General features: G+C 40.4%; 1 protein-coding gene across 6 annotated transcripts in view; it reads left to right on the top strand.

Moving 5' to 3' along the window:
- The window catches only part of ATXN7 (ataxin 7), an 83,528-nt gene that overhangs the window by 57,754 nt on the left and 7,695 nt on the right, over positions 1 to 18,079 (top strand). For all 6 annotated transcript variants that reach the window (XM_051788795.1, XM_051788798.1, XM_051788796.1 and 3 more), the window contains one exon: positions 17,375 to 17,627. In XM_051788795.1, coding sequence (XP_051644755.1) covers positions 17,375 to 17,627 — 253 coding nt within the window. The remainder of the gene's footprint in view (positions 1 to 17,374; positions 17,628 to 18,079) is intronic.

Raw genomic sequence — 18,079 nt, 5'->3', positions numbered from 1 at the left:
GGGAAATGTAAAACAAAGAACTTAAGTAAAATACATCTAAAAAGAAATAGATGAAGACAATAAGGAGGAAGCTAAATAAGGAAGGTAGGAGAAAATGACCTTGGAGGAGGGAGAATGAAGTAGGTACAGTGCTGGTTTTTTTCCTCTGTAACAGGGAGGAAAAGTGGAAGAAAGGAGGAGAGGATAAACAGGGCAAAACAAACAAAAGCTTTTGCACTACGTTTTCCTCTCTTGATGTTTTGGCATCAATGCCAAAATGTGTTTTGTGTAATGTCATGGCATTTTTGGATTTTGCACATTTTGGTGGAGGTGGAGGGAACAACAGTGTGTCCTAATTGAGACACATCTCCTGGCTTTATCAGACACTGACCATCAAGGGAAAAAAGAGATGGATATATGTATGCATGTACACTTATTAATAGGTCATCTTTTGTTTTCTTATACATCCCTTTTATTGTTTCTGACTGGACTTCTTAAGTTTATTTTAAAATTCTCTTTTTCTGAACTATAAGTAATATTTTTTTAGAGAGTAGGATGTATGTGTAGCCTTCAGCAGCTTTTGCAGTAAGAGGAATTACCCCCAGTTCTCTACAACTGGAGAGAAGGTAGTGTAGTAGATGGAAGACAGTTATCCATGCTGGACCTACATAAAAACAGTATTCTGTAGGAACTTTTTCACCTCCTGCCTCAGGAAAAGTGGACAGCATTCCAAAATGTAGCCATGCAAGTTTTTAAAAAACTTGAGATAATATTTTTCTTACCAAGTTAAAAGAAATCAATAACATTTTGTTTTTAGTAGCTGCTACCTATTTTAGTTAAGTAGCATAACATCAAGTAATTTTCACCTGTTATTTATTTACTCGTTTTTGATCACCGGTTTGCTGGCTCTTTAAAAACAAATGTACAGATATTGACATGATACTGCTTTGAGGTCTTTCTCTTATGAGTAATATGATACACTTAAAATCTAACGTGATACACATAAAGTCTACAAACTGTGTTTTTTTAGATATTACCAGAAGAGGGAGTGTATAACACTTTGTATATGATGAAACCTGTAAGTTTATTGATGAGTAGCAATCAATAACCATATGATTCATGTAATAAGTTAAAAAAAATAGTAATTGCAAGCTCAAGTTCACTTTCAAAAGAGCACAATTATTGCCAACTTTTTAAGCTTCTCATTAGGCTCAATTCAGTTTTAACACTAAATAATCCAAGCAATGTAAATGGCCTGGAAGTCAATTCAGGTTCCTAAATGTTGTGTTCTATCTACCTATAGCAAAGATTCAAGCAGCTTTTCAATAGCAATCTTGGATTAGCTCTTGCAGTATCCATAACAATGTGAAACAATTACAGATATCTTTTTAAAATGTAGAGAATAAACAGAAATAGATAAATATGACATGCAATTTTACATAAGTCTGTGATACTATTATTGACTAATTGACCATCATTAGCTATCTCAGGCAGTAACAGCCAAAATACTTCCAAACCCTGTTATCTCCTATTGATGAAACAAAAACATAATGTAGTGTTTATATAGAAAATCAATATTTTTACTCTATAATTATGTAGATGTTCCTCCAGTTGTCATTCAACAGGGCAATAGGTTAATCTTTTGAACAATAGCAAAATGATGTAGGAGAAAAAGCCATCAGTGTGTCTAATATGTAAACTCCTGATAAACTTTGCCTGTTCTGCTGCCTCATACAAGTTCTGCCCTGTCTGAGAGAGCTGCTGGCCACAAAGACTGCAATTACATTTTGTTCCCCCAAGATGTATTAGAGAAAGAAGAACCACTGCCAAGAGATTCTTGTTCTCTTTTCCCCAGATAACGAGTTGCCCAGGTTGGTACGACACTCACTCCTTGCACTGCTTTGTAAAGGATGCCAATTAGACCAGGCTCCTGGAGAGTTGAAGCAGTTCCTACATAACTGAGTTTTCCTCCTTGCTTGGCAAGATTGTCAGAAAACTTTTAACTCACAATTCTATACAAAGTAGCTTTTGGAAAGGAAACCTTCTCTTCTAGTTGGATCACCTTCTTGTATTTTTACCCCACAGGATTTTCTCCCTCTGCCAGGCAGAAGTGGTTTTGTGCCATGTACTGTCTGTGTGACCCTGCTGTTGCAAAGAACCTGTTTGTCATGTCTGGCTCTGGGAAAAGCCCGGGTTTCTGTGGTGTCTTGTGGTGAATTCTGTGTGTTAGGTAGAAGGTGTGCCCCTTTGAGGGTACCCTTCTGCCTTTGAGCCTGAAACTTTCCAGCGTTTGTGGATTATTTGTGGAGCTGGATTTGAGCTGGTCAGAAGTTTTATTGGATACACATCGAGAGTTTTAAGAGCTGTTCATTGTCTGTAGGTATTTGTAGGGAATTCATGGCTCCTCTCATTGCTGAGAGGAAAACTGACTGTGTCTCTTTTGTTGCTGTGTGGCTGAAGTCTTCATTTGAGTTTGTAGGCTAAGCATTTTGGTTTTCTGCTGTATTAGGATGGACTTGGTGAAGTAGTTGTTTTCATTTCTTTCACTCTCCTGGGAGATATTGAGAAGTCTTATAGTACTCTCTAAAGCTCTGTCTGTGCTCATCACTGGCATGGGACTCATTTTCTTCAGTTTCATTTTGGCTTACAGTCTCTGACAAACCACATGTAACCATGTATATGCCTGGAAGGATGCCACACTGGCCCTTCCCTGGCCTCTAAGGTCAGAGGAAAGGTTTTTAAACTGCCACAGTTCAGTCCCCTCCCCATCACAGTGCCATGTACTCTTTGATCAAAGGTCATCATGTGGGTCACAAAGCAACCCACTGTCCAGCTTCTAAAAATACCTGGGGCTGCTTTAATAGCGGTAGAAATTATATAAACTTATGTATGTGTGATGTATTGCAAGGCTTGATGCTCATATCTTACTTGCCATGGACTGAGAATGACAGCTAATGTTGCTTACATTTAGTAGTGAGGAGTTCTTTTCTCAGTCCAACTCTCCATAGGATTGGTCAGTGTTGAGATTGAGGATGGGCACTGATCTTTAAAGGCCATACTCATCCCCTTTTTCTGTGATCACAAGAATGTACCCAGGGAGGTTGGAGGCTTGGCAGATAGTTAGGACATGCTGAAAGACCTGATGGGCTTCTGGGCTGTTTGCTATTTCCTCTGCCCTGTTCCAGTTGTCCAGGTGCCAGTGATCCACCATAGGTGTGGCTGTACACTTGAAATCTAACGTACTAAATGTCCTTTCCTGATTTAAGTCCCTGGAAATGACATAATTCTGTACTTAAACCTTCACTCTGTGTGTACACATGTGTGCTACATGAGTAGCAGTTATATTTTGTATTTCAGGTATAAACAAGCGTGTTGTGGAAGTGGAATTGATACTAAGGCATAAAATGCTGTCACTTGATTGTGCACCAACAAGCCTGTCAAGTTGTTTCTCTGTACTCAGTCATCCATTTTATTCTGGACATGCTCCAGTTTTCTGAAACCTGAGGAACTTCTAAACTTGCCCACTTGGAAAAGAAAAGAAAACACAAAAACCAGTAATCTTGCCTGATGTGTTTGTTTTGTTCTGTAGCACGTAAAACACTCTCCAAAGTGGCAGCTGCTAGAGAGAAAAATCCACTGATTTCAAAATCTATTGCCTTGTGGTTCTGGAGGTTCTGGGAATTTAATTCATGATCATCCTTCAGAGCACTCATTTCCAGCTTCAGGATAAAAACAATACAGAAGACCTTAAATACAAGTCAGTAGCCCCACTGTTTGTATGAAATTGCTGCACTATTCACTAAGGCTCATTTTGTGGTGTCGTGTAGCACCTGGAGGAGTTCTTTCTGTGCATCCCCCATAGCAGCAAAGTCAGTTTTCCAAGTAACCACGCTGGAGTTCTCAATTGATCAACTTTAAGAAATTTGGTGTTGGCTCAAGGCCCATCATTCTCTTCCTTCCAGGAAGAATAATAATAGTAACCAGTAACCAAACAATCCCTTCAAAGCAAAATATTTACAACAAAATCATCCTAGACAGTACTAAATGTAAACATAAGCAGGCTGCAGTGTAAGTAAGCCCAGCTTATGCAGTGTTGATATCAATCAGATGAAATTCCTTGGGAGTCCAGTATTTTTTTATGTACCCCTCAAAGCTTCTAGGAACTGGTGAACTCATCATTACTGCAGCTCATAACCCTGTTCTTTGTCATCCCCAGTTGCTTAGGCCTCCAGCCTGTTCCCTGGGATCAAGTCACAGTTTAATTCTTTCTAGTCCTCGCTCAGTTAATTGCCAGCTTTGGCACAAGTGGGCGTTTGGTTTGTGAGACTGTCGGGCCTTTGAGTGGATGGTTCTGCTCTTTGTTAGGGAGAGAGCAGATGGTGCAAAGGCTGGGGCTGAGCGGTCAGGACTGGGGGAGAGGGCAGGAATGCTTTGTGCTGGGGCAGTGTTAGCTCTCACCGGTCAGCTTACAGTGGTTGTGAAATTGGTGCCTGAGATGGCTGAATTTTGAGAAAGGATAAGTGAGTTTTAATGTGCAGTGAGGTAACGAAGCCTGGTCGTCTGTGGCTTTGTCCTGTGTGTTTTGCCGTCACTTTCCCATTGTAGCACCTCCTGCCCTGTGCACAGACGTAGCTTCAGGTTTCACATCATGTTTTGCCTTTTTTTTTTTTTTTCTGCTTGCCAGTTTAATAAGACATGCACGTGGCACAGCTGGGCTGGAGTGTGCACATGATGACCAGCCAGCAAAGATCTTCCTGCCTTTCTTTGGTAAGAGCAGGGAGAGAGGTCCTACCTTTGCCGTCTGAATGCTGATTTTAATGCTAATGATAAACCCCAGTATCTTTAGGACACCTCCCAGCAGGGGACTGGGAGGGCACCATCTCAAATCCAGCTCTTTAGTTTTCTTAAAATTAGCCTAATTTCAAAATACAGAACACTAAAATATAAACAAGTGGAAGGAGATGTGGTAGAGCTGCATTAATATCTTTTTATAAAACCAGACAAGAAATGTAATGTAAGTAAAAGATTAAAAATTCTCTAGCCAATCTTAAAAAGAATTTTCTTGGTAGTGCTAAATGTGCACAATACTTCAGGTTGTAGTGTTATTTTTTTCCCCCATTTTTTTCTTGTTTGTTTGTTCTCCATTTCTTAAATTCTGCAGTACTCATTCATGCAAGAGAGCTACTGTATGTGTTTGTATACTGATAATACCACAAATGATATAAATATCTTTTTGTGTTACGTGTGTTCAGTGAGGAAATATGGAAAGGAAGGGTTGATGCTGTTATTTACATTATCTGATGTAGTAGGGAGCAAACTTTATTCCCTTGCAAGGGAAGAAATTTTTTTGCAATTTCAACACAGTTTGAGTTGTCTTTCTTGGGTGATTGTGCAACACCAAAGACCTGAAAATTAGGTTCTCTGCAGTGACTCATATCAAACTACTTCTCTCCCTCCTGCCCTGCCTGCACTGTCCTTCTGATGTCAGAGCAGGAGTCTCCTCACTGCAGCCTCGTTCCCTGGGAGCGAGCGGCGTGCGCAGGTGGATGTTCCTTTGCGCAGGGATCTGCACAATGTATTATCACAGCTTGCAGGGCTAATTTTAGGCCTCTGAACTCAGGTATTAATTGATGGCATAAGTGTTTATATTGAATCTAACGTTGTTGGTGTTTTGGGGATTTTTTTGGGGATTTTTGATAGAAAACAAAACTTAAAAGCTCTTGCAATATTTTGTACCAGGAAAAGAACTCCCTAATTTCATTGCCTTATATAACGGGTTGCTTTTCCTACATTAAGTAAAATTACTTTTGCGTTTGTCACAGTACACTGGCAGCATGTGATTTTGCTGTGCCACGTGCACAGTCCGTTTCAAGGTGAAACCCCATGAATATTTACTGCATAATGTTACTCAGAAGCCTTTGGACGTTGGAAAATAGTAAATAAAAACGCACAGATTGAGACAGTTGGCATATATGCTGCTGCTATAACATAAGCAGGCAGAAAATCCCATTGCATTCTCTCTGCCATTGTGTGCCTTCCCGTGGGCCGTGGCCGTCCTCTCCTCATGTGAATGTCCCGTCATGCCTCTCCCTTCCATTCCAGCTCCTGCCTTGATGCCCAGCTGCTGGGGTTTCTTAGCAGTTGGGTTCTTTGTCCTTGCTCTTACCCAGAAGGAAGACAGCTTTCTGTATTGTTCCATGTGGGAATTAAATTGGCTGATCTTGGTCAGTTTATTTGTGGAACAGGCAACAAAATAGAACTTACTTGCCCTCTTGGTCCTAAAATGAGAGCAGGCCAAATCAAAGGCTAAAGAAGGATGAATTCTAGTTTTTAAGACAAATACATCAGTGCTGGTTCCCCATATAGTAGTTCTAAGTCAAGAATTTTGTGAACCACTAAAATCTGTTGGAATCTTACCCAGTTTTAATTACGGGTGTGAAGTAGGAGAGTGTACAATAGAAACAAATACTCCAAAAACATTCCTGCCTCTGGTACTCATTTTAGCGATGGAAGGAGTTGCGTTTTAAAAACAGCATAATCCAAGGAAATGTCTTTGTATTCCTGAGTTGCCCTTAACAATTAATGAGTAGGTGACATGAGTTGTCAACTTCTTGAAATTTGGAGCCTCAGAGGAGCTTGTTGTTGTCTCGTATTCTGAGTGCATAGACATGGGAACATTACTATTTAGTATTTGTGTTTTAGAATTTAGTATTAATTTCTAAGCTTGTTAATGGGAGCAGTAGCCCCCAGGTTGCTGAATGTTTCTTAAAATAAGGGGAAAAAAACCCAAACCAACCCAAACAAAACCCAATCTGCTCAAATGCTGCTCCCTTCTGTTTAACCCTTCTTAGTGAAAAGAAATTAATGTGCTAACACACTGATACTAATAGACAGAGGTGTTTGTACAAGCTGGCTGCCTCTTTTCTTGGCAAACTTCTTATTTTAGTGAAAAAGTGAGTTGCTTGGTTTTAAAAATGAATTATGTGTAATCTGATAAGTGAGGAAAGACCAGAAATTTCAGCTTTGATTATGGTAACTTAAAATAAGAGCAAGAGCCACAAGCTGTTTTTTCCTATTCCTTTTGTCAGCAGATACGCTGTAATTTTTTAAGTGATTATTTAGAAAATGGTCCAGAAAATAATAATTTGGTAAAACTTAGATTTCACTATCTATCCACTGGCTTTGGGTGGAAATCAGGGCTTGACAGTCAGACCTCAGAGCCTGGAGATTTAGGATATGGAGACCTATCTGGAAGTTTGGGACAGTAAATACTGGTCTGAATTTTTGCTGCTGGAAAAGCGCCCTGGGAGTGTCCAACGGTGCTCTGCCGGGGTGGCAGGAGCCGTGTCCCCCAGGCCATTGCCAGCCCCGGGAGCTGCAGCTCTGGTGGGTGCCCCCAGGCTGGCTGATGCAGCTGCATGGGAACCAAGCCAACGAGGGGTGGTGGGTGATGAGCACGTTTGCTGAAGGAATCACCCCGGAGCTGCTGGCACGGGCCTGGCACCTCGCCGTGGGAGTCACAGAGCATCCACACAGCCTGACGCCCTGGCTGTGTCTGAGCGGTGCCAATGCCACGTCGTCGGCAGCAGGTTTGTGGGGGAACCTGAGGCTGGGCAGTGGCCCGGGGGCACCTGGTTGCCGCAGGGTGCCCGGGGCCAGCCCGGGGCACCTGGTTGCCGCAGGGTGCCCGGGGCCAGCCCGGGGCACCAGTGCTGAGTTGGCCCGACATGGACGGTGGCACTGCCCGCGGGGCCTCGGCGGAGCTGCTGCACCACGACGTGGATAATCCCACAGCAAGGGATTAAGCGCTGCAAGCGGCCCCCGTGAGCCCTTCTGAAATGTCACCGGAGTGCCCTGGCAGAGCTCCAAAGGCAGGCGGGCAGCGAGCTGGCCATGGACAGGGACAGCCCGAGGAGCTCTGCTCTGCACCTCCCCAGAGCTGCAGGGCCAACTGTGTGAGTACCTGGACACTGCTCTGGGCTTTTTCCCTGCAGAAACTTGAAACACCCAGCTCAGATGGGGAGACTACAAGAGAGAAAATAGCAATCAAAGCTTAAACAGCTGATTGCAGTCCTGTCAGCCCCTTAGATAAATTGACAGCTGTTAATCAAAGTGTTAATTAAAGAAACTATTAAGAGTGTGTTCATTTTAGCTTGTTTTTCTGAGTGTGCTCATCCGTGTAATTTATAAATCAGAGGGCAAACACATTCCTGTTACAGCTCTGCGGATGGCTGGCTGTGGGCAGGATGGTCTGTGCTTGGCTTCCGAGGAAATGGGAAATGCAGGCACAGCCTGCCTGTGTCAAGTGCAGTCATGTTTTTTATTTAAAAGGTTAAACTGCACAAACATTTCAGTTAGCACATCCTAATTATAGCATTGCTCCATTCTTTCAAAGGGAAATGTGAAAAGGCTGGTATATTTAATTTGAAAGACATTATTGTGAAGGCACAGTAGGTCCGTGCCCTCGTTTGGCTGTGTTAGTGATTTTCCCGAGACTTTGCTGTGCTAATGCTGCAGTAAATTTTTAATTAGTGTATAGTTAACGTGGTCAGTGTCTTTAAACATGAAAACAGTTGTTTTATACCAGTTGTGATTGACCAGTGTTAATGAAATAAGCTGTATTGATCCTTTTTTAGACTTGAAAAAGTATTAATACCTGAAAGTATTAAATTAGGGTAAAATAATTAAGGATCTGACTTAACTTAAAAGAAGAAACCAAGTTATTTGTTTGCCATTGATGTTGCAAATTGAGTGTTTATATTCCAAGTGATTTCAAATTTTGGAAATTTGAAAAATATTGCAATTAATCCTACCATGGGTTTGCTTCCCAGCTTCCTTTTCCATCCTGAAAAAGTTATGAATTTTGTGCCCAAAACCTCGGAACAGAAAATGGAGTGTGTCAGCTCTACAGGCAGGACCCCAGCCTGGATCTCTCATTCTCTTCTCATTTCTCCAGGGGTTTTTCCTGCCAGTGGGCACTGCCCATAGGTAATGCTTTTGTCCCATTTGCAGTAGGGAAGCACATGAGTTGTCACATCCATAAGGTGTGTGTGGTTGGTGTACAGAGACAGGTGAGAGACAGGTGACATCAGAGGGTGACAGGAGCTTCCTCCTCAGTTCCATCAGCCAGTGTTTCCTCACGGTGAGCAGGAACACCTCGGGGAGAGGAGTGGCTTTGTAGTTGACTGGTTCAAATAGCCATGCACATGGTTATATTTTATTTTTTAATCTTCCAAAGCTCTCGTATCCTGTGGCAGAGGATGCCACTAGACATGCAGTACAAAAGAAAAATATTTGTGCTCGGTGTCTTTCTATTCTGTGGTTTCTTAAAGACGAAATCAAAGAATGTGATTACCTTGGCTGACACTGCTATTTTTGTGTATATCCTCTTATTTCCCTGCTCAAAACATAGTCAGTTCCCTCTTCTTGATCTTTTTTTTTGTGGAGCTCTCTTTTGTATGGAGAGCTTTCCATTTCAAGGCCTTTCTTTTACACCCATCTCCAGAACTTTATCAGTTAGCCTGTAACCCCCTTTGTATTGTGGTTCACTAACAGCCTTTAAGCAAGTTTTCATTGTCAGCTTCTTTTTTTTTGTAGCAGAGTCAACATGCAACAATTTTTGTCTGACAGTCAACATGCAACAGTTAAAGTTTGCTACATGTAAAGAAATGCCTACAGGGGAAAACATTAAAATTCCCAATCGTGGAGTGAATAAAAGCATTAGCAAGATGAAAGTCAGGCAGGCATTTGGATAGGTGAGCTCATCTGAATTCATGACACAATATTAAACTATGTGATAAGTTCTTGTAAGGAGCACTGTTGATGCTGAAATGGAAGAACATGGTGATAAAGGTGTAAACCTGATTTCTGGGTAGAGAACGGGCAGAGAGAGAGAAAAGCGGAAGTTAGGTGATGATGGTTCTTCCCTTAATTCTTTATTTCCGTCTTCCAACACACTGTTCTTTATTAAACTTTTGTTTACTCAACTTCTTATTGAACTTTTGAATTTACTATAGGCTTGTTTTGAAAAACTGAAGCTTTTTGTTAATGTCATTCAGGGTAAACATGCAAGACAACAGTTTTCGAGCTATGTTTTTGAGGAAGCTGACCCGTTCTGCATCTGGAGATGCTGCTGATCTGTGCTGGTTACCCCTCTCTGATGCTTTTGTTTATTACCTCTGTGCCTTTTCTGAAATTTATTTCAAACAACAGTTTATTTTTTTTTTTAATAGCAAAAGAACAGTTTATTCAATACCTGCCCTTTAATCAGGCTGTGCAGGTATTGTCATGTCATCAACAGGCTACACAGAGATTAGTGCTCGTAATGTGGATATTATAATCTCTCCATGGCCTGATTACCATCTAAGACACTCTACTGTCCTTCCATAATAACTTTGCAATATTTATATTTCAGTGCTTGACAGATTTACAAGACAGTTACTGAGCACAAGGGCCAGGGCCAGTTCCCTGGTGAGAAATCTGTTGTTTCTCCGCCTTCTGGCAAGTTCACTGGGGAAGTGTAACAGAAGTTTGAGCTTGGATGTTGTGCCAGAGTCTTTGTGAGATGTTAAAGCCCTTGTATTTGGCTTTACCTGAGCAAAGAGGAGGATGGAGAAGGATGGGAAAAGCATCCTTATCTGGGTCATGAAGGGGGACATTCCAGCAGTGGGTCTCCCTGGCTCCATTTTTTGCCTGTGGTTCTGCTCCATAAATAATTTAATATCCTGCCTCTATGGGTTTTTCCACATTGCTCTTGAGAGTTTTACTGGTCTCATGGGGCTCTGAATAGCTGAAACAAACCTGATGGGAGTATCCCTAATTCCAGTTTGCTGCTGCACAACACAGCAAAACCCTTGTCTGTCTGCAGGGTTGGGATGGCACTATGTATGAGTTGTTGCTTGAAAGGTTATTTTACATCTCTTGGGAAAACCCTGTGTATTTTAAGGAGGAATTCTAAATCCTGTGGAAATTGATTACAGAACTACTCATGCGTGCTGAATGCAAAGGGTTTTGAAAGGATTAGTAATAAATAGGGAAAAATGGAAAAAACTAGCTTTAGTAATGAACAGAGTTGTGGAGAGGCAGCAGTGGGGGAAGGGATGTACTTGATGGTTATTTATTTAAATGCATTTTAGTGTTGCTATTTATTGCTATGTTCTTAATAACTGTGTTTGCAATCTCATTCTCCTTTCCATCATTGCAATCTTGGAGATCAGGGGAGGTGTGCTGGGTTTGGGGCCGTTCTGCAGCAGTTATAGAGGAGATGGCATTCCTGCCCAGTTAGTGTTGTGCTACCAGAGAATTACAGCCCCATCCTGGCCATGCTGTAGTTGTACCATAAAAAGCATAATTTAAATACCCTAAATTATAGTTACAGGATTTCTTCTTTTTTTAAATATTATTTTAAAGTACTGAGGTTGACATCCAGAATCTTACCAGTAAGAACGATCTTTTTCCATTTCTCCCTCTGTTTTCTTCAACTGACCCTGCTTACATATAATTTCACATACCTTTATCTAATGTATTTTGCACAGTGATTGCTTGTGAGTGGATTTTAGTTCTCTGAAGTAAGTATCTAGAAAAATTATAAACTTATGTATTGCACTGAATATTTTTCAAGTGAGGAAGTACAAGATACAAAGTTGCATCAGTATTGCTTGGTCATAGTCTTTTTATAAAAAATATTATATAAACCTGTTTCTTAGAGAAATAGTTTATACCTATTATATTTATTTATAATATTAAAGAACTCTGATCAAGATATGGAAAACCATTGTGGTAAGTGATGTGAATACAAACAATATAATGCTTATGTATGTGCTGCCCTGACTTGTATTTGGTATCCTACCATATAAATTACATACTTCCTTTGTTTTTCTCTCCTGCTAAAGCATCATTTTTTGGTGAATGGAGTGCCACAAGCATACAGATTCTATCAGTCAGATTCTCCTTGTGGTTTTGCCAACTGAATGATAAGCAATAATATCAGCTGCCAGTTGCAAAGCAATGGTTTTTTATGAAAAGCAACTCTAGGGAGATGACAGATTGTACTGGTGCCCATCAAGCCTTGGCAGTCTGTCATAGTGGTCGCTTCTACTCCATCAATAATCTGTTCTGTAACTTTCTTGCTGAAGTGAAGCTGACTTTGTTCAGCTGCTCTCTGTTCAGCTGAGAGTGTGAGGTCAAACCCACCCAACTGAAGATGGAGTGACCTCACCCTGCCTTACAGTGCACACAGAACTGATGGGATGATTAAAGGGACATCAGTGGGAGATTAAGGCAGAATCCTTGGTATCTAGGTCCCGTGATTAGAGCGGGATAATAAAGCAGCAATAAGTGAGTGAGCAGCAGATCAAGTTCCCGCACAGGCGATTGCTCCCAAGCAGCTGCACACTGCCAGGGTGGCATCCGAGGGACGGTAATTCGCCTGCTATGCCTGTGATTGTTTTAGCTCCCAGTTTTTCCTGCAAAATCCTTGTGGATCTAGTTTTTCTTCTTTTTTTCTTTGCCACGGTGAGATCAGAGCCCCACTTGGGTTAGAGTCGCAAAAGAGATTTTAGTTGCTTGCAGAGTGATGGTGAGGTGCCCTTCCACAGCAGTGTCCGTCTGTGCTCTGCTGTCATGTCATGGATCTCATCTTCCTGGGGAAATGAGAAGATCAAGTCAATTAGCTCTCTGCAGTTACTCTAGAAATGTCATACTCTTACTGACAGAAAATAAATTTTATCCTCAGGTAAAAGATGTTTGTTTTAGTGTGGCCATATTACATAATTTCTCAAATGACAAGTCGCACATTAGCTCAGTATGATGGAGAAAAGGACAAGTTTGCTTTCATTTTCACAGTTGTCATGCTTATATTTTAGGTGAGACAGATATATGAAATAATAATTACTTAAGCATAAAGGTGGTTCTGTTCTTTGTTTCAGTATACACCATCTAATCCTATAGCCTGAGCGATATACTCTTACACCTAATCTACATGATATTTTTAACCTGTGTTAAAACTACTGAAATTTGACTGAAGTTACAACATGTTTGACTGAACTAAACTTGTGTGTTTACCCGGTTGTGCTTCATTTGTACCACTGGCTCCTCTAGCGCTGACACAGGTCAGTTTGACTTTTTGCCCAGTACTTACGTAAGGAGTTGGTATAAAAAAAATGCATTTATGAAATTCGATCTCTGCATCTTGTATCTGCTGCCCAAAACTGTCAGTTGATGCCCAGAGAGAATGAAGAGCACACAGCACTTCCTAGATTTTGGAAAAAAAGCATAGACCTGGGAGGAATGTTTTGAAAAGTTTTTAAGAGTGTTGTTGCTCTAGATTTTTTTTTCTTAATGATTTTTTTCTTAAGCATGCAACAAAGAAAGTGGCATTTTACGAAAAATTGTATATTTTTTTCTATGAAAGGATATCTTATTTTAGTGTAGCAATAAGTTACATATCACAATAAGTCCAAGTGGTTACTCAGAAATGGAAGAATAAGAAGCAGTAGCCAAACATGATGAGAAGCCTGTCCTTTTTTCATCTTCTCATTCCATGTTACTTTTTTACACTTTTGTCAGAGTACGTTTAGTAGGAAATACACAAAAGAAAATAGGGTTTTTTAAACCCAAAAAATTGGCAGCCAGACTAAGGGCCAAGCGAGCTGTTTTTTTTAATGCTCTTTAAGAGCTTTCTATTATCAATATCCATTTTATGAGGAAGTCCTATGTCCTTTGGCATTCTGTTATATAATTCTTGCTGAACTATGACACAGAGATGCTGTATTTTTCCAACTTGATAGTTAACAGTTATCCTGGTCTCTGAGCAGAGACATTCCTTTGGGATGCCATCTCTTTTCACAGATTTCTAACTCTCTGTCCAGCCCTTCTCCTTAGGGTCACAAAGATGTTATATAAATGCAAAGGTATTTAGGGAGGAGTTTATCTGTTAAAATTTAATGTTGAACGCAGCTTTCATTTTAGGTCAGATCCTTCCCAGTGCTGTGGGATCAAGGAAGACTTTCCAGTTCTTCATCCAAAGCCAAAACTTACATCTTTCTGACATTTAAAAAACAAAACAAACAAGCAAACAGAAAACCCAACAGAAAAATCCGAACATAAAAAATTCCTTCCCCCAAATTTTAGAGTTGAGAACCGTGATACACAGGTGCAGTATTGGAAATATCACTTTGATGTGTTGTATAAGCAATTATGAAATAAAAAGTTGTTTTTCTCTCAAAAGTGATGTGAAGGGAACTGATGTGAGTGCCAGCTTTTGAAATTTGAAAACTGAACACCTGGAGATAGTTATATTTTTAAATGTTTTCAGGCTGAGTCAGAGTTAATGACAAATGGGAACTTTATTAGATTGGCAAGATTAGTAGAATTTATTATTATAATATGCTTAGCATAATAAGCATGGTGGTCTTGATTATTCAGTGGCAGTTTGTTTAGTAATTTTTCCATTAAAAGACTATGTCAATCTGTCAGTAAATCTGTTCGAAGTATGCCATGCTTAACCCATATCTGGTTTCAAAAATAATATTAGTTTTCTCTAATAAGATGAGGCATCGGTGCTGTTCTCATGGTTTACAAAAGAGAACTTAAGGAGATTTCACTTAAAAACAAGAATATTATAAAACAACTGAATCATTATATACAAGCAAATTCTAGTAGCAGCCCTACCTCAACTCGTACGTAAGTCAAGCAAAAATCAGGTCTAGGCAGGTTATGAAAAATGAGCTGAATATTCTTCTAGACTACACAAGCTGTGGTTATCCACAGAAGGGGCAAGTGAAGATCTCACAGCCTTACGATGTTACAATATCTCTTTCAGAAATGATCCCAGACTTCTAGAAAAAGTTCATCTCGGGTTTTTTTTTCTGTGGGTGTGTCTCTGTGTATGGAAATCTCTCTGATAGGTACACTGTAATATTGGTGTGTGATCAGCCATTAGGCTTAGTTCTCTTAGGTAATTTTTTTATCATTGCCAGTTTAAAACACTTTCTATTTATCTCAAACTCACTTGTTTGAGCCTGGTGCTATGAAACATTTATGCAATTAGCACTCAGTAACGTTTCAATTTGGTGCCAGAACAGTGTCAAAGTTGCCAGAAGAGAAGTGTTCCTATAATTCAGATCAATAGCTGAGATTACTATTTTGTCTGGTTTATTCCTCATGATTGGATGCAAGGAGGTTCTTAGTCTTATTCTAGTCCCTTTTTCTTTTCATCTGCCAGGATTTTTCAAGGAAGTAACACCCTCTCTTCCTTCCAAAAGCAAAAGTCATCATAACAAACTCTCCCAAAGATTGCATTAGTCATCCACTGACTTACTAGAGATTATTTGTAGCTGTGATAAGCACTTGGATTTTGAATTTTCTAAATATACAGAAGGTGGAAGAGTATTGAGCAATTTTTCTCATTATCTCACAGAGTAATCTCTCAGGGTGTAGCATCGCTGAACTAATGGCCCTCAAATAGTAGCTTATCAGAGCTGCTCAGGGATTCTTGCCATTGCTATAAAAAGCCATTTGGCAATAAGCAGTGTGTCATGTTAGAAGCACAGGCATTTACTAGAACATGAATATGCTAAAATACTTCATTTACAGACTCTTCAGTGGCAGCTGGTTCTAAAAAACTTAAGTGGATGATTTTGAACATCACAGATAACTACTCCTTCTAAACACTACCTTTTTAAGGCAGTTGATCCTTGAGATGGGTGATAAGTTACTGCAATTGTTGGGTGTTTTCATTGGGCACTTCACACCTGACCTCTCCACTTTTTGGTAAATACTCATTCAGAAGTTATGACTGTTTTGCTGAAGGTTCATTAAGTGGTTTTGCACCCATTTTGCAGTTAAACAGAGGAACACATAGGAGCTGATTCAGTCTCAGAGATTGTTTCTTGACTGGAGTCAAGGCTTTGTGTTCTTTCTTTTTTTTTCCTGAGCTAATGAACGTATTTCAAATGCTACTTCCCCACTTCTGTAAAAAAATGGTTTGCCAGGTGTCAGACTCCTGTGTCTTCCTCTTGCACTGCTGGAGTAGCTTGACTTTTCCCCTCTGGCTCTTACTTGCCCAATGACATTGGTGCAGAGTTAGTGCTGTCTTGTTTGGTGGCTTCCAGCTACCTGTGGAGTTCTGGTTGGTCGTCATCAGTGTGACATGTCAGTGCTGTATATAAGACTGGGGGGAAATGGGTCATATAAGCACAACATAGATATACTAATTTACATTGCCCAGAGCGTTACAGACTTCTAGACAGGTCGTGCTGGAGTTGGCTTTCACTCTTGGCTGTAGTTGTAAGTTCATGAGCAGCCTGCTGCTTTCACAGTTCACTCAAGTCAAAATCTGTAAGCTGATCCTGGGATTGATCGGTGGTGGATTTGGGCACCTGTAGCAGTACTTGGCTGAGAAAGAGGTGTTACTGCTGCCTTTCCACTCCTCTGATAGACCTCTTTCTCATTTCTCTTAGATCTGTGGTTTGCATATACTTGATTGCCAGATGAGTCTCTTAAGCAGGTGTTGATTACAGAGATCATTGAGGAATCACAGGTGTCCAAGTATCAGCCGAGCAAACAGTCAATTAACATGTCTGTGTGTAGGCAGAGCTGGGTGCTCCCTGAAGCTACCAGGTGTTTTGAGAATTCCTTGTTCTAAAGAACTACCTTTACAATATACACTATTTTAGCTGAAATGGTACTAATAATGTAGAAATGTTCATGGTTGCTGTTAATTAAGTAACACATTCAATGATGGAATATGACCACTCGATTCAAATGCTCAGATTTTTGGTTTTGTAGAAACAAAACTGTTGCTGCTTTAAATGTTGTTGCTAAATAGAAACAACAAGCAGGGGAAAAAACCCGACCAAACAAAAAACCACAATACCCCAGAAAACAATAGTTGACTTGCTATTCTCAGGAGTGTTCCATGCTGAAGGTCTAGTAGACCATGCCAAAGGGTTATCATGAAGTAAAAGTGAAAATGTTGGATCTAAGATAATTTTGACCATTAGTAAACATACTGACAAATTATTCCTAACCTTTGAGGAAATACCATACGTAAGCTTGCTGGGCCTGAGGATAGGGGTCTCTTGGCTTTGTGTGTCTGAGGTCCAGGGCTGATTCTCACTTGCTTTTTCTTTAAGATCGAGAGAGAGCTAAGCTTTAGTGCCTGAGGAATGTAGCTCCTAAAGTTTGAGGAGACTCCCATAACCCGCTGGAGACCAGCATTGAGTGGAACCTCATGGATTACAGCAAGGGCTTGAATCCTCTGTGCTCTGTGTGTGGCAGGGGACCTCCCAAGCCAATAAAGCAAAAATGTTAATGTAGCAAATGACAACATGAAGTATTTAAGAATTGTCTCTCTATGGGAGCTTAAAACCCCCTTTTTTTCACTCCTTTTCAGAAAGAAGACACAGCTCCTCCAGCAAGCCGCCTTTGACTCCTCCCTCCTCTTCAGTATTTTCCCTCATTTCATCTTTCCCTTCAAAAAACAAAGGTAGCAGTGGAAGTGGGAGCAATCGTTCATCCAGTGGAGGTACTAGTGCACCATCATCAAATTCCAAGTTGTTGAAATCACCCAAAGACAAGCTGCAGATCAGCGGAAACAACAGGTTAATGCATTCGGTACAGCACAGCAAAGTCCCCCATGATAAAATGTGAGTATGCATTTTGACAAAGAATTAAATATTACTACTTGCATAAGCACTGCTCTATCAGTAGAGTTTCCTTTTGTTTCAGATGGGTTTTGGTTTAAGAGATAATCACTTCAAACTCCTCCAGATCTTTTCCAGCAGCCTAGTCAAAGATTATAGATAATGCTCATGACTGTGTTGAACAAGATCTCTTGCAAAGGTGCATCTTAAATCGCCATGAATGAAGGTCATTTCACTAGGGGCTCTTAATTCTTTGATTCAATCTGCATACTTTGATCATAAGGGAGTTTTAGCTCTGATTCAGGTGATTTTTGACCTGCACATGTGAGATCACAGCACTGCTGATATAATTTAATGTCACAGAACAGGGCATTTCTCACTGGACATAACAGTCCCTTCCAGTTGCTTTGGTGATACTCTGTCTTTTGAATCCAAATAATGGTTTCTGAAGTCCC

The sequence above is a fragment of the Manacus candei genome, unplaced genomic scaffold (genome assembly GCF_025592945.1).
Source record: "Manacus candei isolate 608988 ecotype Guabito, Panama unplaced genomic scaffold, ASM2559294v1 h1tg000025l, whole genome shotgun sequence".
Taxonomy (NCBI): domain Eukaryota; kingdom Metazoa; phylum Chordata; class Aves; order Passeriformes; family Pipridae; genus Manacus; species Manacus candei.
Note: the sequence above shows the minus strand (reverse complement) of the source record. Positions and strands in the feature narration are given on the sequence as shown.